This window comes from Rosa rugosa, chromosome 6 (genome assembly GCF_958449725.1).
Source record: "Rosa rugosa chromosome 6, drRosRugo1.1, whole genome shotgun sequence".
Taxonomy (NCBI): domain Eukaryota; kingdom Viridiplantae; phylum Streptophyta; class Magnoliopsida; order Rosales; family Rosaceae; genus Rosa; species Rosa rugosa.
Window position 1 is genome coordinate 41,478,690 of NC_084825.1, and position 23,248 is coordinate 41,501,937.

Here is a 23,248-nt window from a genome sequence, read left to right on the forward strand (position 1 = left end):
GTAGAAGGGTGATGGAGATGTAAAGAAGACGAAAGGGATTCAGGCAGCTCTTTGCTTCTTTTTTTTTTTTGGGTCTCGAGGGGTTAGGGTAGTTGAATTAATAAATAATTAAATATTAAAATATAAGAACTTTTTTATCATTAAATTTTATTTTCTCTTTTCTGATAATCAAGTTTTGAGAAAATATAATCCATGAAAATGAAAAAAACTATTTATACAAGGGCAGAATTAGGATTTAAAATATGCGAACGGTTATGGATATATTAGTTTTATGTGGTATTTAGAGTTTAGGGTTGGCTTAGTAGATCTAGACCCAAATGACGATGAAAATAGCTTAAATTTTGACCATAACCATTTCTTCTTACTATGTTAACATCCAATGGTCGATTTTGGTAAATTCTATTTCCCCTACCTTGTTGCTTATGGAAAGCATATTTTCTTATACAACTAATAAACAAGTTAGACCACATTAATAGGCATGTAAGGATTTTGTGCGATTTAAAAATTTATAATTGAAAATCGATAAATTTAAAATTACTAATCTATTTATAGCATATTCATAGGTACTATGTAAAAAAGTTAACCTGATCCATAGTCATTTTGACATTAAACAAAGCGATCAAGCATTTATACGCTTATAGTTCCCTAAGGGGAACTAAATCACGATGAGATAAATTTCTCAAAATTTTTACAATAGTTGATATAGCTCATACCCAGGAGAGTGTGCGAGCTAACAAATCGAAAAAAGAGGTTGTGAGTGAGCTGTTATGAGCATATTAGTTTTATGTGGTATTTAGGGTTTATGGTTGACCTAATAGATCGAGACCCAAATGACAACAAAAAATAGCTGAAATTTTGACCATAATCATTTCTTCTTATCATGATAACATCCAACGGTCGGTTTTGATAAATTGTATTTCCTCCATGTTGTTCCTCATGGAAGGTATATTTTTCTATACAACTAATAAACAAAGTTAAACTGCATTAGTAGACATAAAAGGATTTCATGCGATCCAAAAAATTGAAACTGGAAATCGATAAATTTGACATTACCCATCTACTTATAGTGTATTAATAGATACTGTATAAAAAATTTAAGCATATCCGCTGTCATTTAGATGTCAAATAAAGCGGTCAAACATTTATGCACATATAACTCCCTAAGGGGAGCTTAATCACGAGTAGATAAACTTTCTGAAATTTTTACATTAGTTGGTATAGCTCATAGAGACGAGAGTGTGAGAGGTGACAGATTGAAAAAAGAGGTTGCAAGTGAGCGGTTATGAGCATATTAGTTATACGTGGTACTTAGGGTTTAGGGTTGACCTAATAGATCGAGACCCTAACGGTGACGAAAATAGCTGAAATTTTGACCATAACCATTCCTTCTTATCATGATAACATCCTACGGTCGATTTTAATAAATTCTATTTCCTACACATCGTTGCTCATAGAAGGTATACTTTATACCACATTAGTAGACATATAAGAATTTTGTGCAATACAAAAAAATTAAAATTAGAAATCAATAAATTTGACATTACCCATCTATTTATAGTGTATTAATAGGTATTGTGTAAAAAAATTAACCCGATCCGCCTTCATTTCGACATGAAATGAACTGGTCAACCCTTTAAAAGCTTTTACTTCCCTAAAGCCAAAATTTTTACATTAGTTGATATAGCTCCTACCCACGAGAGCATGAGAGCTGACAGATTGAAAAAATAAGTTACGAGTGAGCGGTTATGAGCATATTAGTTTAATGTGGTATTTAAGGTTTAGGATTGACCTACTAGATCGAGACCCTAACGACGACGAAAATAGCTGAAATTTTGACCATAACCATTCCTTCTTATCATGATAACATCATACGGTCAATTTTGATAAATTCTATTTCCTACACATTGTTGCTCATGGAAGATATACTTTTCATTACAACTAATAAACTAGTTGTACCAAAAAATTAGTAGACATATAAGAATTTTGTACGATCCAAAAAATCGAAATTGAAAATAATGTAATTTTTACATCCAACAGTCAGTGTCCCAAGCCTTGTTTTAGTTGACGGTATTGCCATTTGAAGGGTGTAATTAATAAAAATAGGGTTATAAATGGGGTTGAATCATATATGAAATTGGATCTTGATAGGAAGTCTAAAATAATGTAATTCTCATATCCATTATTTTCCATTAATGGTCTTGTCTTTTGAAGGGTGTAGTTAATAAAAAATAGGGTTATAAAGCCTTATTTGGTTGATCTAGGGGATCAGGTTCGAAACATATATGAAATCATATCAATTTTGCACTAGAAGCCTAAAATTATATAATGCTCACATCCAACGGTAATTTTTTTAAGCCTTGTATCCGTTAACGATCTTGCCATTTGAAGTGTCTAGTTAATAAAAATATGGCTATAAAGACTTTCGGTTGACCTAGGAGATCAGGGTCGAAACATATACCAAATTGGATCAATTTTGGATAGAAAGCCTAAAATAATGTAATTAATTTTTGCTTCCAATAGTCAGTGTCCAAAGTCTTGTTTACTTTGCAATAGACCCAATGCAAAGTTCTAAATTATAACAGTTTATTTTATTTTTTCTCTTAAGTAACTCTTTAACCTAAATTTAATGAATATCTATTAAAAGATACTAATTGAGATTTCAGAAACAACAAATGGCTCGGAAAAGTAAGATCAAGAGCAAGAGATTGTTTTAAATTTTTTGTTTTGTGGAACTCGAGAGGGAGGTCATAAACTACTCAAGTATACAAGGTGGTTTAGTAACAAACTAATGTGCAATTAGAAGCACACTTTGCAACAAAAAAAGAAAAAAGAAAAAAGAAAAAAAGAAACCCAGCTCAGAAACACTATTTTCTCTCAATAGCTCTCAAAGACAGCGTATCAAGAAGGATGTATACAGATGGTGTGATGACAACCACACTGGAGATATCCTTCATCTGCTCGGCAAGTTGTTCCTTCTTCTTGGCAACCAAATTTGAAAGCTCATCCATCTGCTTTGATGTCCTCAGAGCAAACCCATGGAATGATCTGCTGTTGGCGAGGCTATCGACCAGAAGCTCATTGACGAGGTATGACATGACTCTGTGAAGGAAATGTCCACCATCGGCCATGCCGCCATGGTTGTTTATTATAATTACCTGAACCACGTTGGCCTCCAAACGGTTTTCTAGACCTTCCCGATTTCTCGAATCTCCGAGAAGCATCAAGAGCAAGAATTAAGAGAATTAAAAACATAGATTTCAAAGCCTCCCCTCCAATTTCAACCTTCGGCAAATTCAACCCTCTGCAATTAATAGTAACTTATAATTAATTCCAACAAAATAATAGAAAACAAGAAAAAGTTTGCTCTAAATGAAAAGACCCAGAGCATTATCGGAGATCATGGACAACGGATCAATCAAACAAAAGTTGATTAAACAAGCTTGGCAGCATCGATCTACGTTTAGTTTTCTGACTTTCTCTCTCCCTTCTGCCACCCTCTCTCCCTCTGCCTGTTCGAAATTCGATTTGCAGGTCAAATATTGAATAGGGAATTGAATTTGGTGTGAAAATTCAAGATCAGAGTGATTGAGTCGGTCAAATCCCGGTTGAATTCTGCAGCTGACGGTGAAAATGAGTTTGGAAGAATGGAGATATATGGTTATACTGACGGTGAGGAGCATGGTGATGAACACTCGCAAGAGAACTCAATCCAAGATCCATTTCTACCTAGATAAATTCATAAATCAATTCACCATGGTCTGCATTAATTTCATTCCCCACACACAAAACCCAGTCTCTGTAAAACTTGGAACTGGGAACCGACTAACCGGCTAAACCTTTCCTATATGCATTTTGTTTTAATAAACAGTCACGTGGAAATCACGTAGGTGGACCCCAAAACTTCGAGCACCGCATGCTCCGAGCACGGAAGACGTTCTCATTTGAGACTGGGAACATTCAGGAACATTTACCAAAATAATTGGAGAAATTTTTTTTTTTTTTTTTTTTTGGAAATACATTGGAGATATTTTAGTTTCTATTCGAGTCTCAGCTTAGTGGATCAAAGTTTTATTCACTGTAAATCTTTTATATTTCCAGTGTATGGCGTTTAAAGTGTGTAAGAAACTATTTTTATATAAAAATAATAATTACATATAAAGTCATTTTGTTTATTATTAGGAAGAAATTTCATTGTTTATAAAATTGTCACATAATGCTTTCACAAAAAAAAAAAAAAGTCACATAATTTCAATTTTCATTATTTACGAAAAATATAAATGCCTCCAGAAAATTAATGTCATTCTCTAGAAAACTTGCTGCTATCTAAAAAAGTTACTACACGATCCAAAAGTCACTAACTCGTTTTGAAGTTAAATTCGACCACGCAATATGTATTATTTTTTTTAATCAAACCTCGCAAATGCGAGGAAAAAGATTTATTAAAAATAAAGGGAAATACAAGTAAGAGGAGAAGACATATTCTACACATTCCAGAAATAAAGTACTACTGATGAAGAATAACAGACAACATCCTGCCTTCCAAAACAAAAGAAATCATCTAAAACGAAAATTGATTAACCAAGCTTGGAGATGAATCAAACCAAGTAAAGCCCGTACCTGAAGCGCCAAAATTGGCCAATGCATCAGCCACCTAGTTTCCTTCACAAAATATATGTGAACAACGAAATTGCATCATTGAAATGCAATGCACACAATACTTTCATGCCACATGTAATTGCCAAGGTACCATTTGGGGAGAGTTTAGGGACGAATCAACTTCAAACCAAATATGTTTCCAATCCCGAATCCATGCAAGCTCGATTGCCTTGATCACTGCCATAACCTCCGCAGCAATGGAACTAGGAATGTCAAGGGATGATGAAAAAGCACCGACAACCTCCCCATGGAAATCACAAAAAACTCCACCATAACCTGAATGATCCTCCCCTCTCTTCCAGGCACCATCCGTGTTAACTTTGAACCAACCAATAATGGGTGGTTGCCAATTCACCTCGTAAACTTTTGGGGCACAACGCGGTCTACAAGTAACTCCAAACCTCTTCAAGACACAAAGCTCCTGTATGTTGTCAAACATATGTCCAGTAGCTATGCGACTAGAAGCATAAACATGGCCATTAATTAACCTGCAAGCCATAGCAACATCTGGAGTAATGTCATCATATCTCACCTTATTCCTTGTTTGCCAAATAAACCAAAGAGAGGCACAGAAACAAGCAACCCAGTGTCGTTGTGTCACTCTTGCCAACGCGAGCCTAACCATGCTCATAGATCGTCCATACAACGGTGATGACAACATATCGAGCCTCAAAAACTAATTATTCTCCCTATGATTTTGTGTTGTTTTTCAGCGATTCCGACAATCTCTATACACTATTACTACATGCATGAAAGTTAGCCATTCATCATGTTCTCCATTTTTTATGACTTGGATTTTAAATCATACATGGAGTAGATGGTTGCTCTAAGTCTCATTTAGAAAAAGATGAGATCACTTAGGTAGAGAATCTTTTTGTCAGCCCCCATGGATGAGTTGTTATGTTGTTTTATGGTTGAACTAACATTTTTCTATAAAAAAAGAAGAAGAAGAAAGAAATAGATACAATCTTTGTACGTTTAATTATTGTTTTACGTTTGTGCTACACCAAACACATATTAAAGGGTTGAACAAAGTGATCATCAGTCTGGGAATCTGGATGGCTTTATATACCACCAGTGGAGTAAAAGAGGGCAAAAGCACTATCTTAAATCAGTAATGTTGCTTGTCAAATTCTCTATTTGTATTCAAAGGCAACATTTTTGCTCAACTCTAGTTCAACTTATTTTCAGAGGCAGTGGCCGGGAATGTAAATTGTTGTGAACATGTAAGATGTTTGGCAGAATTTATCTACTTATGTTGGTTAAATCAATCCAATCAGCTTTTTTTTTTTTTTTTGGGAAAATATTCAGCTTTCAGTTTATATATTGGTTTTAAGCTTCCTTGAGCAGATGGCCATTAAGAGGTTACATGTCCTTTTAGATTGTTTTGTTCTGTAGCCATGAAATACCCAAATCGCCCAACTCAGCCTTATAGTGAATTATTGTCTTTGTTATTGATCCCTCAAATGAAAAATGGGAGGAAATGATACACAAGATTCCATTAAGCTTGATAAATTACTTACAAGGTTCTAAACAATAACAATCATACACATTTGTAACTACTACTCCATCAACCAACCAGTTATTACATTTTAGTAACTGTAACTACTACTACAACAATAACCCAACTAGCTATTAATTTGGTGACATTTCTCTTTATGAGGTCCGTGACCACTTACCGAACAATTTGAGTAGGGAGAGCAAACCATCAATATGCTAAAAAAGTTCGTGTTACTTGGAAGATTGCCATACCCTTGGACAATAATATCAGACCTCTTGTAGTTCATTAGCTACATTATTGGAGGGTTTCCAATAGCTAATGTAGATGTATGTTGTTCCCATCCATGGGCTACTTCAATGTTTGTATCATAGCTGCTTACTCCACTATCCCTAGGGTAGACCCTTCCCAATGACTTCGGTAGGTTGGAGTTTATGGAGGGAGTCTGAGCTGTTTGATCAGAAGAGTAAAATTGCAACTCATTGCATTCAATATTATGCAGATCATCTCCAGGTATTGTGTATATCATTGAATGCAGAGTTGGATCTTGTGGTTGAAATGGATAAAACGCTGACTCCATATTTTCTTTGGATTGACGATGCACCTGGATTAAGAATCATAAACAAACAAGCATTTAGTTTGAAACTTGAACACACTTGGTTGAGATTAATTTCATATAGCATACCATTCTCACCTCTAGAATCCTAGAATCTGTAGCTTGATGTTCAAAATTAGACATGATATGTCTAATTGGTATGTCAACTTCATTGGTTGAATTTTTTTTCTTAAATGCAGATTGCCAATCATTGCATTCACTAAAACAGAGATTGGCATCTGGAACATTTCCCAGCTTTGGGTATATTGGTGACTGCAGTATGGAGGGGCAGTAGTCTTGTGGCTGAAGTGGACGCAAAAGTGAATCTTGATTTACATCTGGTGGGTCACATAGCTGAATTAACAATCACAAAATAGCAAGCATTAGTTCATAGTTTCATACATTTTATGCGCATGATAAGTTTGTATAAGAAGATGTTCAAAGAGGATGCGATTTCACATATCATCTGCTACAACTTCATTTTATAACTTGGACATAATGTAGTTGACAAGTTCATTATATCATCAGTGGTTAGAAAGATATTCTTGTAACATAAGAATCAGCAATTTCTGTTTATATTCGTGACTTGCGATTTAAGTTTTGCTATAGTGAGGAGGTTAAGAGGAGGTTTTACAAGAAATGGTGCAAGTCCAAGAAGAAGGCTTTCGCAAAGTACTCCAAGACCTATGAAACTGACGAAGGAAAGAAGAATATTGAAGGACAGTTTGAGAAACTGATTAAATATACTACTGATATTCGAGTTTTGGCTCACACTCAGATCAGGAAGATGAAGGGTTTGAAGCAGAAGAAGCACATCTGATGGAGATCCAGGTGAATGGTGGCACAATTGCTCAAAATGTTGAATTTGCAAAGAGCTTCTTTGAGAAGCAAATCCCTATTGATGCCGTCTTCCAGACAGATGAAATGATTGAGATCATTGGTGTGACAAAGGGTGGGTTATGAAGGTGTTGTTACTCGTTGGGGTGTCACCCAGCTTCCCCGTAAGACCCATAGGGGTCTGCATAAGGTTGCTTGTATTGGTGCATGGCATCCTGCCAGAGTTTCATTTACAGTTGCCAGGGCTGTAACTGGTTTACACTTGGTTGAGATTAATTTCATATAGCATACCATTCTCACCTCTAGAATCCTAGAATCTGTTGCTTGATGTACAAAATTAGACATGATATTTATGTCTATCTATGAGAGTGATTATGTTGCAACAGTTTTGTTATTATCTTTGTTTCAAGTACTGAGGATTTTAAACTATATCTCAAGTTTTATTTTGTAGCAGATATTTTTAAATTTAAATGACTAAAATTCAACTTTCAAATAAATAAAAAAAACACGTTTTGCTACAGTTCTTGGGCTTCATAGTCAAAATGTTTAACTACAAAATGCACATTCATTCTTACCTGTGGAAACACACCATCCATATTCTCATCTTCATCACAGGTTGAAACTTCATTCTTGTCTTCTAGACAAGAAGTAATATCTCCACATGGTGATTGCAACTTATTACAATCATCATTAGTGCCAATGGCTTGCAGAACAGCTTCCAGCTCTAGGGATGCCCACACTGCAGAGGAGCAGCAGTCATCCAGAGGCTGAGGTAGATGAAAAAGTGGTTCATCATTTTTGTGTGCCTGAGCATAAAATCAAAATTCAGAATTATAAGCAAGCAAGATCTTAATGTTGATATACTTCTGGTGCTCCATATCAAGACAGAAAACATGTTGGTTCTTACCGCCTGAATTTTCCAATTAGACACACCCGTGCTATCCGGTTCCCCTTCATCACTTACGAGAGAATCCTTCTTATCTGATTTATTCTTCAAGCGACAGATAACAGAGTCACCCTGCGTAAATTTGAGGCGATGCCATGGTTAATAAGCAGGAATCTCTATAATATTATGCAATAACCAGCAATTGAAAATCTTTTCATTGAGGACACACACAAACACATAACATATACTAAACCCTTAATCCACTGAACACATCACGATAACAAAACCAAAAGAGAAATAGAGAATCACAGAAAACAAAGAGTTGACAATTACAGAAAGAAAGAGTTTAGTTTGGATAGGTACACTCTTGTGCTGCTGCAGGTTTAGCAGTTCAAGTAAGTGTTAAAAGAGCATGCCTATTCTCACCTCTAGGATCACATCTGCAGCTTGGTTTTCAGAATTAGATGTGGTGTTGCTGACTAGTTCATCACCATCATTGGTTGAAATATTGTTCTTCTTCGTAAGAGAAGAGTCATTATCTTCAAATGGATATTTCCTCTTACGGCATTCATCATTATGGACATTGGTGGTATTCATCGGTGACTGATGTAGCTGATGCAGTTGAGGGGGCGCAGGTGTATGAAAGAATGAATCCATATTTTCTGGATCATCCAGTCGCTGTTTGATCACAAACAAGAAAGTGTCGGTTAACATTTCCAATATACTTCTTGAGCTTCATATTGAAAATTTCATAGCAGAAATCAAAATGAAAGTTTGTTCTGACCTCTTCAATCATATGAGACGAATTGCTTCTATCAGCTTGACCTTCAACAGAGGTCCAAAGATTACAAGGATCAGTTTGCGAGCCTTGGAATTCATTCTGATTTCCGATGGGAATCCGAAGCTCATCTCTCAGCGTCTTATATGCCAGGTATTCTTCTGCTTCAGTAATCCTACCGCCACCAGTTTCAGCTTCATCATCAGTGCCATTAAACTGCTCATTGGACGCCAAATTTTCTTCAACCAGCTGATTTGCAACATCGGAAACCATACTGCAGCTACCGCTACCGACAACAAAGTTGTCTGACTTGTACTTCAAGCAACAGACAACAAAGTCCCCTATCTGCTTAGGAGGGTCAGAATGGGGCTGAATGTGATAATACTCATGAATAACCCAGCCGCTCTTGTGGGATTTCGGCACTCCACGTTTTTGGAAGGTCAAGATCCTCTTTCTCCCAATGACAGCTTCGGAGCCCGGGGCCTTGATGTCTTTGTCCTTGCCTGTGACCTTCCAGGACCCTTCCCCTGTAGTCCTGTTGGAGCGAGTACTGCTGTTAGGGTACTTGTAATCACGCGGAGCGAAGAAGTACCACTTGCCCTGACTATCCCAAGACTCTGCCCTTGTAAACCAAAAGAAGAAAAAGAAGAAAAGTTTCCTCCCCAGATTTTCCAGCCCTGTGAACGCCAGTCCTGCAAAAACGCAACACAATACACATGATTGGATCACTAATAATAATTGAAATTGATGGTGTTCTGGTTTTTGAGATGGATCACCTGGTAGCTCATGAGGCTCGTGCTTGCACAGATCGATTACAGGGATGATGGACATGCTTTGGGAGTCCTTGCACTGATTCTTCTTCTCCAAGTGGTCACACAGCAGCTCCTTTTTGGTGGGACGGAATCGGTATTCCGGTGGAATTGGGAAAATTTCGCAGCTCATCGCTTTCACTTTTATCAGTGTTGTTTTTCTGCTCTCAGTTTTAAAGTATAGCTGATTTTGAAGTGCAGAGGAAGGAGTGAGGTTGTATTTATCCAAGTGGTTTTGGAAGCGCTGAGTTTCCAAGCAGGTTCAGTTGAATGGAATATATGGATTGCATCATGAGTGGGATCCTACCACTGACGACTAATAACGCGTTGGAATCTGCTTTGTCTTTCCCAGGTTTGTTACTGAGAAAAAAACACCCGGAACATTCAGGAATTGGCCAAAAAAATTGGAGATAATTTTGTTGGGAACTTGGGAACATTCTAGATCCAGTGGGATTTGGAACATGATATATAGATAGGTGTAATGCATATTTATAGATAGGTTTATAAATATGCATTAAACCCATCTATAAAAAAATATGATATATAGATAGGTTTAATGCATATCTCCCTATGTCATTGTAAATCTTTTTAATGCATATTGCTGGATAGGTTTATATTTCCAAGTGGATTATGTAAAATTCAAAATGATTGGTCGTGATCTTTCCTTTCTCTCAATGTGAGCTCTGAGAAGCAGAGGAGCAAAGTGAAGGTGTATTTATGGTCTTGAAGTTCAAGTAAAGCCCACATGTCATCCGACTACGCGTCATTTTTGTCTGTTACGACTAAACTCAGAAGTTTTTTTTTTTGGGTGAACTCACGACTAAACTTCTTTAGCAATTTAGTTCAGTTTTAGAGATAGGAATCTAAACTTTTTCCAACTTTGTGTAAAGATTTGTGATTGGAGAAGGGAGATGTTCAATAGGGTTTCGAGACGTGGCTTTACAAGTAGTCAAGACCTTCCTCTCGAAGGAGTCTGAGATGAGTCGAAATCGGTACATTTCATCCATTTTTTTTTTTTTTTGGTCTGAAGGTGCATGCATATTTAGGTTAAAACTTCGAACAGTACACTTCTAGTAGAAAGTAGAAACCCTATTTTACATTACACGTTGATTTGTTTTGTTTGACAATTTTTGTAATTTGTTTATATTTTCTTAACAAAGAACTGCTTTTATCTAACAATCAGGACCTCGTTGAGTATGAGTGTATGACACTATTTTTTTCTTGTGCCAAAGATGAGTTCGGACTATATCATCACCAGGCACCTATACAATAGGACTTGGTCCAATAGACAAGCCCAACTATATATCAATTCCAAGCAGGGGTTGGTTTGTTTCGTTTCTTCCTGTTCATGTATAGGCAGAACGACTTCGTTTCAACTTCTGTGAATAGGGTAATTCCAAGGATGTTGCAGATGACTAGTACGTAGAGTCCGAGCCCATGGTTAGTTCTTATCTTGGTTTATTCTTTCCTTTTTGTTTTCGAAATTCATCAAAGATTGAAACTTTTTTGTTTGTCTTTTGTTGTTTTGTTTTGTTGGTCACTGCCAGATTCCAGATTATTGTGATTGATTTGATATAGGAGTCTCTTACTGGAAAGGGTGGAGATCCAATGAGGTTTGTCCATGAGCTTCGCTTCGTTGCTTTGGAGATTTCAAAATGTTGGTATTTTTATTGGCAGCATGTGTTTTAGTGTTTTAGTTTTCTAACTCGCAAATGTTTTCATTTCAGATGCTGATGGTTGTTGTATTCGGATGTTTCATGTGTCTATCTACCTTTCTGTTTGCTCCGAGGGCTCTTTTCAGCACATTCCCTAGATCACTTGGGTAATGTTTCCTATTAATTCTTCTCAGGATGAATTGAAATTGTGGCGTCCTTTTATTACCTATCTTTTTGGAAACTAGTTCAGAAAGCATGCATGCTTAATCATTCGATAAGATAGAAGTTTGAACTGGATAACTGCTTCTAGCTAGGATCATTGATTTGCGACCACTGGAAAATATTTAGAATTTGGTCAGGCTTAAGTCAATATGGTTTAAAAGGAAAGTCTAAAAGGACATAGTTTCAAGTTTATTGAATGGAAAGTAATATAGAACATGTAAGGACAATGGTTTATCATCACTCAGTGTCATGGCTTAAAAGAATCATAACAAGTATTCTTCTAGCCTGCCTTTAATGTTGTGATAAGGCTTTGTTTTGTATCCATTCGTACATAACACAAACTTTTAAGGATTAAATTATGTTTAGTCCTTGTACTATGATCATTTTTTCGTTTCAGTCCCTGACATTCTCAATTAATCTGAAAAGTCCCTAACGTCAAAATTTCCGTCTGATTGGTCCCTCCCGCGACAAATTAGGAGTTGGCCTTAGGTAAAATGTCCAATATACCCCTATGTTATTTCTTTTTCCTTTTTAATTTCTTTTTCTCCTTTTATTTTTATTTTTTCTTTTTAATTTCTTTTTCTCCTTTTTTTTTCTTTTTTCTTTTTAATTTCTTTTTTTCCTTTTTTCCTTTTTTCTTTTTAATATCTTTTTTGCTTTTTCTTCTTTTTTTCTTGTTCCTTTTTAATTTTTTTTTTCCTTTTTAATTTCTTTTTTGCTTTTTCTTCTTTTTTTCTTGTTCCTTTTTAATTTCTTTTTTATCTTTTTTTTTCCTTTTCATTTTGCCTACTTTCTCATTCCTCAACCCACCAATCCCATTCCGATCAAACTCCACAATCCATCTGTTTCTCTCCCGAAATTGAAACCAAACCCAGCAAAGACCTAGCTTGGCGGTGCAGATATGGACATCGAGCAAAAGCAAGAGGCTAGGAGCTGATCGATCACTTCTTCACCTTCTCTGAAGCCATCTCCCTCTGTTGGGATCCGCCCTTGCCTCCATCATCGCCGACGCCATCTCCCAAACACAAGCAGATCCCAATCAGCTCTGAAATTCGCCGCTAAACCACTCCCCTCTTGTTTTCACAGCCTACTTCTCTCTCTCCCACTCAAATCTCACTTTCTCTCTCCACATCAAGCCTCAATCTGGAAACTTTTCACTGAAAACTACCATTTTTTCAGACCCTGAGGTTTTTGGGTCTTGCTCAAAATGGTGATTTGGATTTTGGGTCTGGTTGAAATGATGGTTTTTGATGGCCAAGTTGACCAAAACCAGAAGTGAAGAAGAAGAATAGTGATGGAAAAGGAAAATGGCCGCCGGCGTGGAGAATAATAATTGGGGTTTCGGGTCGATTTGGATTGGTTCGCCGACGTGGCGCTACCGATGCAGCATGATACGATGGTCATTAAAAAGGAAAAAGAAAAAAGAAAGGAAAAAGGGAAAAAGAAATTAAAAAGGAAAAAAGAAAAAAAAAAGAAAAGGAAAAAGAAAAAAGAAAAAAAAAAGGGCCGCCGGCATGGAGAACAAGAATTGGGGTTTCGGGTCGATCTGGATTGGTTCGCTGACGTGGCGCTACCGATGCAGTAGGATACGATGGTCATTAAAAAGGAAAAAGAAAAAAGAAAAAAGAAAAAAAAAAATTAAAAAGGAAAAAGAAAAAAAAAGGAGAAAAAGAAATTAAAAAGGAAAAAGAAATAACAGAGGGGTATATTGGACATTTCACCTAAGGCCAACTCCTAATTTGACGCGGGAGGGACCAATCAGACGGAAATTTTGACGTTAGGGACTTTTCAGATTAATTGAGAATGTTAGGGACTGAAACGAAAAAATGGTCATAGTACAAGGACTAAACAGAATTTAATCCAACTTTTAATGTAGATATAATATGATTCTGTGTACTCTGACATAGATACAAAGACGACCTGCTGGCACTACTTATTTCAAGTTACTTCAAGATGTTTCTATTTGCAATACTGGTATGGTTTGCAAATCTAATTGTTTTGTTTTTGCATATTTTTACTCTACTTTAGTATACTTGATTAGACTCAATGGCTGTATCTGATTCAAGCAACCCCTTCTACAGGTGTGGGAATGTCCTTCTATGACTTTGAACATTGATTTATGTTATCCTCCAACACAGTGGCACTCAAAGGTCAGATGATAAAGTATTTACAGTCTTGGTCATCATTTTACATTTTTCAATTCCATATCTAGGTCATTATTTGTTCCTGCTGGTATCTGCTAAATGTATATATCCATGAAGTTTAGTGCTGTGGAATATGTTCATGATGTGCATGGATACTTTTCCTTGATTTGATGATGTGAAGGTGTGCATTAGGTACGACTATGTTTTCGTATTATTTCTTATATTCTCCATGTGCAAGAATTTGCAACTATGGATGATGACTGCAGTTGAACATCTTTCTTTTTCTTCTTTGGGTGAAACAGTGATAACTCGGTCAGCTATGAGTAGATGTATCGCAGCCTTCTTCAGTGCTTATGTTGTAAAGTCTTTGCGAACTTTTAGATGTTTTATCACTTTTTGTTTGTTATAAGACAGTCCTTCTTTGAGAACAAGTATTTTTGTTAATTATGTCCTCCAAAGGCAGGGGCAGTGAGACAAGTATTCAATATGAGTGCTGTAAAATATGATGTAGTAAAGATATACAATGTTCGTCCTTTAAGAAATAGATTTGTGATATAGTTGATTGAATCCATGCCATTCAGTTCTCCTTGATCTTTGAGCATTTTACATTATGTTGTCAACATCTTACAAGTTTGGTCATTGTTATGAAATAGAATTTTGTATAGTTTGATCAATCCATTTAGGTTTTCTGCAATTGAACATTTGCAGCTTTCAGTTTCTTTTCTGGGTTTCAGCATAATCTAATTCTTTTAAACATAAGCTTAAGCTGCTAATGATGTCTTAGACCTTAGTAATGAGCAAGATACATCCTAGTTTCTTCTGCTCAAGTAGCGATGACATGACATATCCAAATGCCCAGTCCATTATAGTGACTTTCCCTCTTCTAGGATGATATTTTAGTTTTATCCTTCTTGAGAATTTATGGAAGACTATCACAGATGTTCATTGCTGACTGAATGCAATAACCCCATCATTTAATACATTGGGAGTTAAACTAGAAAGAGGGAATGAAATACACAGAATTCCATTAAACATTAGAGCTTCATAATAAACTATATGTACAAGAATATCAGGCTAATACAAATAAGAGTGATATGAACAGCGATACAATTTTTGGTTGTAGGCATGGGATGTTTCAGACTCAGTCTGAAGGCCTCTCTATGACCTTTAATTGTATTCATACATCTTGGACATGGTTGTAACTTTAGTGGATGGAACCCCAAAACTTCCTATATTAATAACCAGACAGAAGAGTGAGAATACTGGTGTCTGATTATTACTAATATGTCTTTGAGACTCCAGCAGCTATGTTGCAGCAGGTCCTATGTAACACCGCTTCCAGATCAGAGTGACTATGCAACAGTTGCGTTGCTCATAATGGTCTTTAAGGCTAGAACTATGACTTCCGATAGATATGCTTTACGGATTGAAAGGAGATGCATCCAGGGGAATGCAAGAACCCTTTAAAATTGCTGCCAGCTTCAAACTGTTGTCTGCTTCCAGGACTTTCAGTTTTTTCTGGCAAGATAAATGGCAATATAATGCCTCTGCAGCTTCACTGACCTGTAAACACAAAACATATTTAGTTAAGAAATGTAGCAAATAGCCTCAAAGCTTCAGTGTAAGATAGTATTTACTTTGAGAAACAAAGGGTTCCATTAGTGTTTTTGGATTGATTATCTCACCTTGGTTTGTGATGCTGCTCTGCAGTCGGATTCTTGTAGGAGCACCTCCCATGTATGACTCCATGACTGGCTATTGGATGATATTGAGGTTTTGCGTATGTCCTTTGATCCTAAGGACATATTGCAGACTACTTGTTTGATGAACGACTATTGATGATTCTGAGGATTCACTATTGGGGATCTAAAGAAATGGATGTGGATAGTTATGTCCTTTGATTTTAGGACATTTGAAAAGTATGGATAGGAGGAACATATATTGGTACTTCAGTTGACACGATGTTGGTAGTAATGTTGACAGAGGAAAGGAATATTGGTACTTCAATTGACAAGATGATCTGAGGAATGAATATAGGTAGTAATGTTGACAGAGGAAGCTCCACCTCCAAGGAACTGCTTATGAGGAAAGACATCTTTATATGCCTGGACTCGTCACACTCAGAGAAGGGTAGACTTCCGGATGACATTTGAACCATATGCATTCGCTGGTCTCTCTTTCAACCAAAAGTTCACTGGGGGATGCTGTGACACAGAGATGCCTCCCCACTCCCAAAAGAAAAAGAAAAGAAAAACAGGTACAAAGACTCCAGTACAAGAAATGCAGAAAAGATGCGATTGTATGCCAATCAACACATCTGAACATTTCATGAACCATTTGTAGGAGAATATCACCGACAGCAATAATGTGAGTACACATTATTACCGAGGCGTCCTTTGATATTCTCCTATAAATAATTTTGATTAGCTACATTGGAGTGTTGCTCCAATGGCTAATGCAGAACAATCATTTACCAATCCATAGGCGACTTTGTTGTGTCCGTCACTGCTACATCCATCAATAAATGTATCGAGAGAAGAGTCAATACCTTCAATTGGCATATAATCCCATCCAATAGAATTATTGTAATGGGAAAAATCTCTCCGTTCTCTGTTTATTGATAGTGGTTCCAGTGACTGAAATGGATCAGATCCCAGATTTTCTCCTGGTTGAGAACACCCCTGAATTAACAATCACAGAAAGAAAAAGTTAAATTTGGATACAATTCTGGTGCTGCTGCATATTTAGTTGTTTAAATAAGAAAGGATTAAAGAGCATGATTATTCTCACCTCTGGAATTACATCTGCAGCTTGATTTTTAGAATTAGATGCAGTGTTGCTAGCTAGTTCATCAACGTCATTGGTTGAAATATGATTCTGTTTAGTAGGAGAAGGGTTATTATCCCCAAATTGATCTTTCCTCTTGCGACATTCATCAATATGGGCATTGGTGGTGTGTGAAACATTGCCCAGCTTTTTTGGTGACTGCGGTTGAGGTGGCGGAGGTTGATCAAAGAGTGAGTCCAGATTTTCTGGCTCATCATGTTGCTGTTAGATCAAGAATCACAAACAAGATAGTGTTAGGTTACATTTTCAATATAATTGTCTTGCTCCAAATTGAAAATTTCAAAGAAATCAAACACCATAATTGTTCTCACCTCTTCAATCATATCAGAATCAGACGAATTGCAGCTATTAGTTTGACCTTCAACAGAGATCGGAAGATCATTCCTATCTTTACCACAAGGAACAGTTTGCAAGCCTTTAAGTTGATGCTCATTGCCATCAAATTTCCAAACAGCATCTCCCGGCTCCTTGAATGCCAGGTTTTCTCCTGCTTCTGCAATCATACCCTCTGCTGCAGCCTGATTTTCAACATTGGAGGCCATACCGGTACCAGTTTCACCTCCATCGCAGACCTGCTTATCATGATCAGATTCGTCTGACTTGTACTTCAAGCGGCAGAGAACAAAGTCCCCTATCTGGTCATCAGAATTTGCCTTGGTGAGATAATGCTCATGAAGAACCCAGTTGGTCTTCTGGGGTTTCGGCACTCCACGTTTAATGTAGAAGGTCAAGGTCCTCTTTCTCCCTTTGGAGCCCGGGGCCTTGATTGCGCGTTCCTTGCCTGTGATCTTCCAGTACCCTTCCCTTGTAGTCCTGTTGGAGCGAGTGCTCTTGATGTACTTGTATTCACGCCGACTGTAAAAGTACCACTGCCTGTCCGAAGACTCTGCCCTCATGTACCACTCCCTGTCCAATAGTTCTGCCCGTGAAAACACCAGTGCTGCAAAAATGCAACACAATCCAAACCTTGACCTCCACAACATTTTATTTATGCTTTTGTTACATGCATATGTTTGAATCGGTAGATTATCTACCTGGTAAATCGCGAGGCTCGTGCTCGCAAACATTGATTTCGGCGATGATGGCTGTGATTTCAGAATTCCTGCCCTGATTCTTCATCTCCAAGTAGCTCAGCACCTCCTCGTTGGTGGGATGGAATCGAAATCCCTTCGGAATTGTGAGGATGCTGCTGCTGTCCATCTCTCTCTCTCACTCTCTCACTCTCTCACTCTCTCACTCTCTGAGTAGCTGATTAATTTTGATCTGTGTTGTTTTGCTGTAAAGGGTGGGGAAGCTGAGAGAGACTATATATGTAAACAATGAGCAGAGGTGCTATTCAAGTCCTGAGCTTCCCAAGCAAGTTCAACTCAATGAATGGAATGGCTTGCATCATGACTCCTGAGTGGGATCCCACTACTCATAACCAATCCCGCTTTAACTTTGGCATTTTCTTTGTCTTTTTAAGGGAATCTGATTTATATTTTACCCGCTCTCGGAAGTTATCCATTTGAGACTAGGAAAATGTTTATTCAGGAACATTGGCCAAAAAGAATTGGAGAAAATTTTGTTGGGAAAGTTCTAGAGTCTCAGCTAATGGATGTGGATCATAATAGAGTGTAATTGTAAATCTTTCGATGCTTCTATTTATTGATAGTTTAAATTTTCCAGGAAAGATTTTATCCAAATAATATAGACAGACACCCAATAATATATGATCATCTTTTTAATTACTTTGGCTATTCATTTTTTTTTCACAAAAAAAGCATGAGAATTTGTGATCCATGGTCGAAATATAAATTTTTATTTTTAGGGAAAGGTGGTCAAAATTGTATTAGTGTTTCAACAAGCAATACAAAAATGACCAACCTTCAAGGAGTTGTCAAAAAGAGTCATTTCTCAAAGTACACTAAAAATCTATTCTAAAGACAGAATAAACACCGTATGATCACACCCTTTAGACATTCACCTTTTGAAATATTGATATATAATCTTATAGAAAAGAACATTTGAAACTCTTTGATCAAGAAAACCAACAAAGTAAGACAGAAAATGGTAGACGTGTAAAAGTATAAAACTTAGAAAAGGCTGCCAGCAAATATGTTCCACCTATTTAACATTGTAAATACCAAAACACCCCCTCCCACCCCTTACAAATGCACCCCATTGGTTAGCTCTACATAGGGCTACCCTACCCAAAAATGTCCCTTAAAAGATAAAAACACGTTTTGTTCAATAGAGATTCAATAGAAAAAGTATTGCTAACCACCAAGGTTATGGTGGGGTGGTAGAACCTCTAAGTGTGGAACCCCCATACCCGGGTTCGAGCCTCTCTCCTACGTGACGTCTACTGGCCAGTGGTGGTCGGGGCCTTTGTGCCTGTTGCTTATTGGTGGGCCTCGCGTTGGAAGGAATAGTCCAGCTTTGCTGGGATACCCTCCATGGGTGTGCGTGTGTTGCTAACAACGCTAACCTCTCCCGATAAAAAAAAAAAAAAAAAAGTATTGCTGGATTAAAGATAGATTTTAATTCATAAAGTCATTGTATGTTAAATTAAATTTTTTTTTTTTTTTGTGGCAAGTTGTATGTTAAATTATTGTTTTCTGTTTTTGCTAAACTAGACATAGATTAAAGGGTTGAACAAATTAGTCACATCATCACCTGTACATAATGCTTTATTCCACCAGTGGAACAATGGCTAAAATACTAGGAATGGTATCTTAAATCAACGTTGCTTGAGCAGATGTGAGAGGTTTTGGATCTCCTAGCTTTAGTTTAGGTGATATATACCTCTCTTCAGTTCTGTATTAGTAGTTATGACAATACCTAAATCCCTAAAATTGGTTAGATAGTGCATACTAATTTTTCATCTGAGCCCTAAACTGAAAATGAGAGAACCTTTGCCAAATAAAGAGCTGGACTTTTGACATATTGCACTTTGTCCTGCCCATTAGACTTTTTTTTTTTTCTTAATCAACAATGACATTTTTACAAGATAAGGATAAAATATTTCACATGATTCCATTCAATTTGATACACTATGTTTTTGTAACTACTGCCCTATCAGCCAACCATCTATACATTTCAGTTCAATAATTATAACCACTGCTCTAGTAATAACCAACTAGCTATTGCATTGACATTCTCTTCACAATGTTGAATTAGGTCCGTTACCTTTCTACCTAACAATCAAAGTGTGGAGAGCAAAACCATAATTAACGCTAAAAATTCGTGTTACTTGGAAGATCTTTGTATCTTCATAGGATAATATCATACCCCAGCAGGTAGTTCATTAGCTACATTGTAGGGTATTTCGAATATGTGCCCGTCCATGGACTATTGTTTGTATCATTGCTTACTCCACTATCCTCATCATAGATCCTTCCCAATGACTTTTGAAAGTAGTCTGTGCTGTTTGATCAGACTAGTACTAATCTTGGTCAGCATTGCCAATTATTGCATCCACCATAATACAGATTGGCATCTATAACATTTCCCAGCTTTGTGTACATTGGTGACTGCAACTTTGAGGGCTAATAATCTTGTGCCTGAAGTGGATGTGGAACATTTCCCAGCTTTGTGTATATTGGTGACTGCAGTATGGAGGGATAGTAATCTTGTGGCTGATGATGTGGACCAAAGAGTGAATCTAGATTTTCTTCGAGCGGATCACATTGCTGAATTGACAATCATAAAAAAGCAAGCATTAGTTCATACTTTTATGCACATATTGAGTTAGTATAAGAAGATGTTCAAACAGGATGAAATTTCATATATCATCTACAACTTGATGTAGTTGACATGTTCATTATATCATCAGTGGTTGGAAAGATATTCTTGTAACATAAGAATCAGCAATTTCTGTTTATAGCCGAGATGTTTAACAACAAAAAGCATGTTCCTTCTTACCAGTGAAAACACATCATACATATATAGTCTTATCTTTATCACAGGTTGAAACTTCATTCCAGTCTAGAAGACAATAATCTTTATCTCCAAATGGTGATTGCAACTCATTACAATCATCATTAGTGCCATTGGTTTGCAGAACAGCTTCCAGCTCTAGGGATGTTGGTGACTGCAGTGCTGAGGAGCAGCAGTCATCCAGAGGCTGAGGTTGATGAAAATACGATTCATCATTTTCGTTTGCCTGAGTATAAAATCATGATTCAGAATTATAAGCCAGCAACATACTTCTCGTGCTCCATATTAAGACAACAAAGAACATGTTGGTTCTTACCTCTTGATTCATTTCATCAACAGCTTGATTTTTCCAATTGTACAGACTCGCGCTAACCGGTTCCCCTTCGTCACTGACTGAAAAATCCATCTTATCTGATTTATTCTTCAAGCGACAGATAACAAAGTCGCCCTGCATTAAGTTTTCGGTGAGTTCATGGCTAGAAGCAAGTTCCAATTTCCCTTACATAACTACCAGCAAATGAAGATCACATTGACGACACAACTCATTTATGACAATCTATGATATACTAAACCTTAATCGACTGAACACAGCAATGAGCACTATAACAGATTTGCATTATAAAGCAATGAACCCTTTGTGAATGAAACAAAAATAGAGCTCAACCTGGGCCTGTTTCTGATATGAAATCACTTCATTTCCAGGCAGAGAGTACTCATGACTCACCCAGCTGCTCTTCTTCGATTTCGGCACACGGCCATGGTAAAATGTCAGAGTCCTCTTCTTCCCAATCACAGCTTTGGATAGTCGAGCTTTAATCCCACGCTCCTGGCCTGTGATTTTCCGGTATCCCTTCTTCGTGCTCCAATTCGATCGAGAGCTGGTGCTGTATTTATAATCTTTTCTAGTGAAGAAGAACCACTCCATGTCCTGAGCCTCCGTCTCAGTCCCCAACAAAGCTGCCCAAAAAACCAACACACAAAAACAAGAAAATCAGAACCAACCCTGTTCATAATGCATCATATTCAGAAATGGGTAGTGATTAGAATTGAGAAAGGTTGAGTCTTTAGTTACCAGGAAGCTCAGCCGGCGCGTATTTGCGAAGGTCTATTTCAGGGATGATTTGGTTGATTTTGGAATCATTTCCACCATGAATCTTCTTCTTCAAATAGTGAGTCAGAAGCTCCTCTTCGGTGGGGTGGAACTTGTAGCCTACCGGCACTGAAAGCGGCGTCGTTTTGTCTCTGCTCATATTGTTGTTGTGATATCTCCTTTCTCTCGATGGTGAGTTCTGAGAAGCAGAGGAGAACAGTGAAGGTGTATATATGGTCTTGAAGTTCAAGTAAACACAACATGTCATACGACCCGACCCGATTGTGTGTCATCTTTGTATATTGCGACTAACCCCTCTGGCAAGTTTAGATCAAAAAGTGAGGAATCTATCCTTTTTCCATTTCTGTGTAAAGATTTGTTGCAGAGTTTGTGATTGGAGGATGGAGAAATGTCCAATAGGGTTTCCAGACTTGCTTCACACGAAAATGCAGCTGACCACGATAGTAGACGATTGATGCGGAAAGCGTGAACACGATAGTAAGGGGCTCCGTCAAGCGTCGAAAGCCATATGAAATAAGCTAGAATCCACTAGCAATTATGGACACAGCCGTAAGAAACATACAGAAACTTCTCTAATATTTAGTTTTTTTATTGATAACTTGAATGAAAATTACAATCTAAAATGTGCCTTATATAGGGCACATAGCATAAACCTAATACAATTAGAAAACATAAAGAAGAATTTATTGTAGACTGAAACTGGGAAACCTAATTAAACCTGATTAAATAAAAATCGGAAATAAAATCCTAGATACTAAAGAATATTACGCTTGGAATCCCAATCAAGATTTTGCTCGAGAATCCCAATATATCCAAAAGAGTAATTTATGATTAATTCCATCATTAAGAAGCCTATTTGAATACCAATATCCAATATTCAAATTATTCTTCTTAATGTGAAGACGCTTCTTTCTTTTTGAGATTTTTGGTTGAAATTGGCTAAAATCTCGTCCTACATCAGTCTCCTCCACTTGAAAAGAACTCAACCTCGAGTTCCTCTTATATGCAGCTCGATCATTAGTAGGAATAAAACATGATAAGCTATCAACTTCAATATTCTCGAAATTAAAAGGTATCACCATGAATCCAATACCGTAGACAAGTTTAGAATAAGCATCTTGAAACTTGAACTCCTCCACTTGAAAAGGAGTGGGCATTGACTTCTCCTTGGGTTGATCTTGAACACAATTAGGCATGCATGACATGGATATCGATGTGATGAATGAATCAGCTTCCTTGTCTTTAATGAGTTTCTCTTCAATCTTCAAAATAACTTCTTCATGTTCCTT

At 37.0% G+C, this 23,248-nt stretch overlaps 4 protein-coding genes and 1 long non-coding RNA gene across 10 annotated transcripts in view; 2 read left to right on the forward strand and 3 right to left on the reverse strand.

Annotated features, from left to right (window-relative positions):
* The window catches only part of LOC133714625 (large ribosomal subunit protein uL3z-like), a 77,407-nt gene extending 69,566 nt beyond the window's left edge, over nt 1-7,841 (forward strand). For both annotated transcript variants that reach the window (XR_009848754.1, XM_062140787.1), the window contains one exon: nt 7,581-7,841. Coding sequence is in view for 1 of the 2 variants with exons in the window: in XM_062140787.1 (XP_061996771.1) it covers nt 7,581-7,712 (132 nt within the window). In the remaining variant the exon portion in view is untranslated. The remainder of the gene's footprint in view (nt 1-7,580) is intronic.
* LOC133714619 (NAC domain containing protein 50-like) lies at nt 6,137-10,312 on the reverse strand. 2 transcript variants are annotated; one of them, XM_062140774.1, is made up of 7 exons: nt 10,027-10,311; nt 9,257-9,942; nt 8,899-9,150; nt 8,494-8,604; nt 8,162-8,392; nt 6,849-7,103; nt 6,137-6,758 (listed from the first exon to the last, which is right to left on the reverse strand). In XM_062140774.1, exons 1-7 carry the CDS (start codon nt 10,190-10,192, stop codon nt 6,447-6,449), a joined length of 2,013 nt encoding a protein of 670 aa, XP_061996758.1. In that variant the 5' UTR covers nt 10,193-10,311; the 3' UTR covers nt 6,137-6,446. The 2 variants fall into 2 exon arrangements, with proteins under 2 accessions (XP_061996758.1, XP_061996757.1); XM_062140773.1 differs by having other exon boundaries at nt 9,257-10,312.
* A 989-nt stretch (nt 10,313-11,301) lies between these two features.
* On the forward strand, nt 11,302-14,649 carry LOC133714627 (uncharacterized). Of its 2 annotated transcripts, none has more exons than XR_009848756.1 (6): nt 11,302-11,499; nt 11,607-11,672; nt 11,787-11,881; nt 13,844-13,910; nt 14,018-14,272; nt 14,383-14,649. It is a non-coding gene; the product is annotated as an uncharacterized LOC133714627 (long non-coding RNA). The 2 variants fall into 2 exon arrangements; XR_009848755.1 differs by having other exon boundaries at nt 14,018-14,086.
* A 436-nt stretch (nt 14,650-15,085) lies between these two features.
* LOC133714623 (NAC domain-containing protein 45-like) lies at nt 15,086-18,500 on the reverse strand. The gene is made up of 5 exons (XM_062140783.1): nt 17,962-18,500; nt 17,239-17,867; nt 16,871-17,128; nt 15,766-16,761; nt 15,086-15,643 (listed from the first exon to the last, which is right to left on the reverse strand). The coding sequence occupies exons 1-4, from the start codon at nt 18,125-18,127 to the stop codon at nt 16,504-16,506; spliced, it is 1,311 nt and encodes a 436-aa protein (XP_061996767.1). The 5' UTR covers nt 18,128-18,500; the 3' UTR covers nt 15,086-15,643; nt 15,766-16,503.
* A 1,444-nt stretch (nt 18,501-19,944) lies between these two features.
* Nucleotides 19,945-22,136, reverse strand: LOC133714624 (protein NTM1-like 9). 3 transcript variants are annotated; one of them, XM_062140785.1, is made up of 5 exons: nt 21,921-22,136; nt 21,513-21,805; nt 21,165-21,296; nt 20,834-21,074; nt 19,945-20,601 (listed from the first exon to the last, which is right to left on the reverse strand). In XM_062140785.1, the coding sequence occupies exons 1-4, from the start codon at nt 22,096-22,098 to the stop codon at nt 20,847-20,849; spliced, it is 831 nt and encodes a 276-aa protein (XP_061996769.1). In that variant the 5' UTR covers nt 22,099-22,136; the 3' UTR covers nt 19,945-20,601; nt 20,834-20,846. The 3 variants fall into 3 exon arrangements, with proteins under 3 accessions (XP_061996769.1, XP_061996770.1, XP_061996768.1); XM_062140786.1 differs by having other exon boundaries at nt 19,945-21,074; nt 21,573-21,805; XM_062140784.1 differs by having other exon boundaries at nt 19,945-21,074.
* Between the last annotated feature and the right edge of the window lie 1,112 nt (nt 22,137-23,248).

Excerpts from the sequence above, each read along its gene's own strand:
- LOC133714623 (XM_062140783.1), bottom strand. The coding sequence starts at position 18,127 with ATGGACAGCAGCAGCATCCTCACAATTCCGAAGGGATTTCGATTCCAT. Across the intron at positions 17,129-17,238 it reads ATTCTGATATGATTGAAGAG|CAACATGATGAGCCAGAAAA; the intron begins GTGAGAACAATT and ends TTGATCTAACAG. Across the intron at positions 16,762-16,870 it reads CTGCAGATGTAATTCCAGAG|GGGTGTTCTCAACCAGGAGA; the intron begins GTGAGAATAATC and ends TTGTTAATTCAG.
- LOC133714624 (XM_062140785.1), bottom strand. The coding sequence starts at position 22,098 with ATGAGCAGAGACAAAACGACGCCGCTTTCAGTGCCGGTAGGCTACAAG. Across the intron at positions 21,297-21,512 it reads CATATCAGAAACAGGCCCAG|GGCGACTTTGTTATCTGTCG; the intron begins GTTGAGCTCTAT and ends AACTTAATGCAG. Across the intron at positions 21,075-21,164 it reads TTGATGAAATGAATCAAGAG|GCAAACGAAAATGATGAATC; the intron begins GTAAGAACCAAC and ends TTTTATACTCAG.
- LOC133714619 (XM_062140773.1), bottom strand. The coding sequence starts at position 10,192 with ATGAGCTGCGAAATTTTCCCAATTCCACCGGAATACCGATTCCGTCCC. Across the intron at positions 9,151-9,256 it reads CGTCTCATATGATTGAAGAG|CGACTGGATGATCCAGAAAA; the intron begins GTCAGAACAAAC and ends GTGATCAAACAG. Across the intron at positions 7,104-8,161 it reads TGGATGGTGTGTTTCCACAG|CTATGTGACCCACCAGATGT; the intron begins GTAAGAATGAAT and ends TTGTTAATTCAG.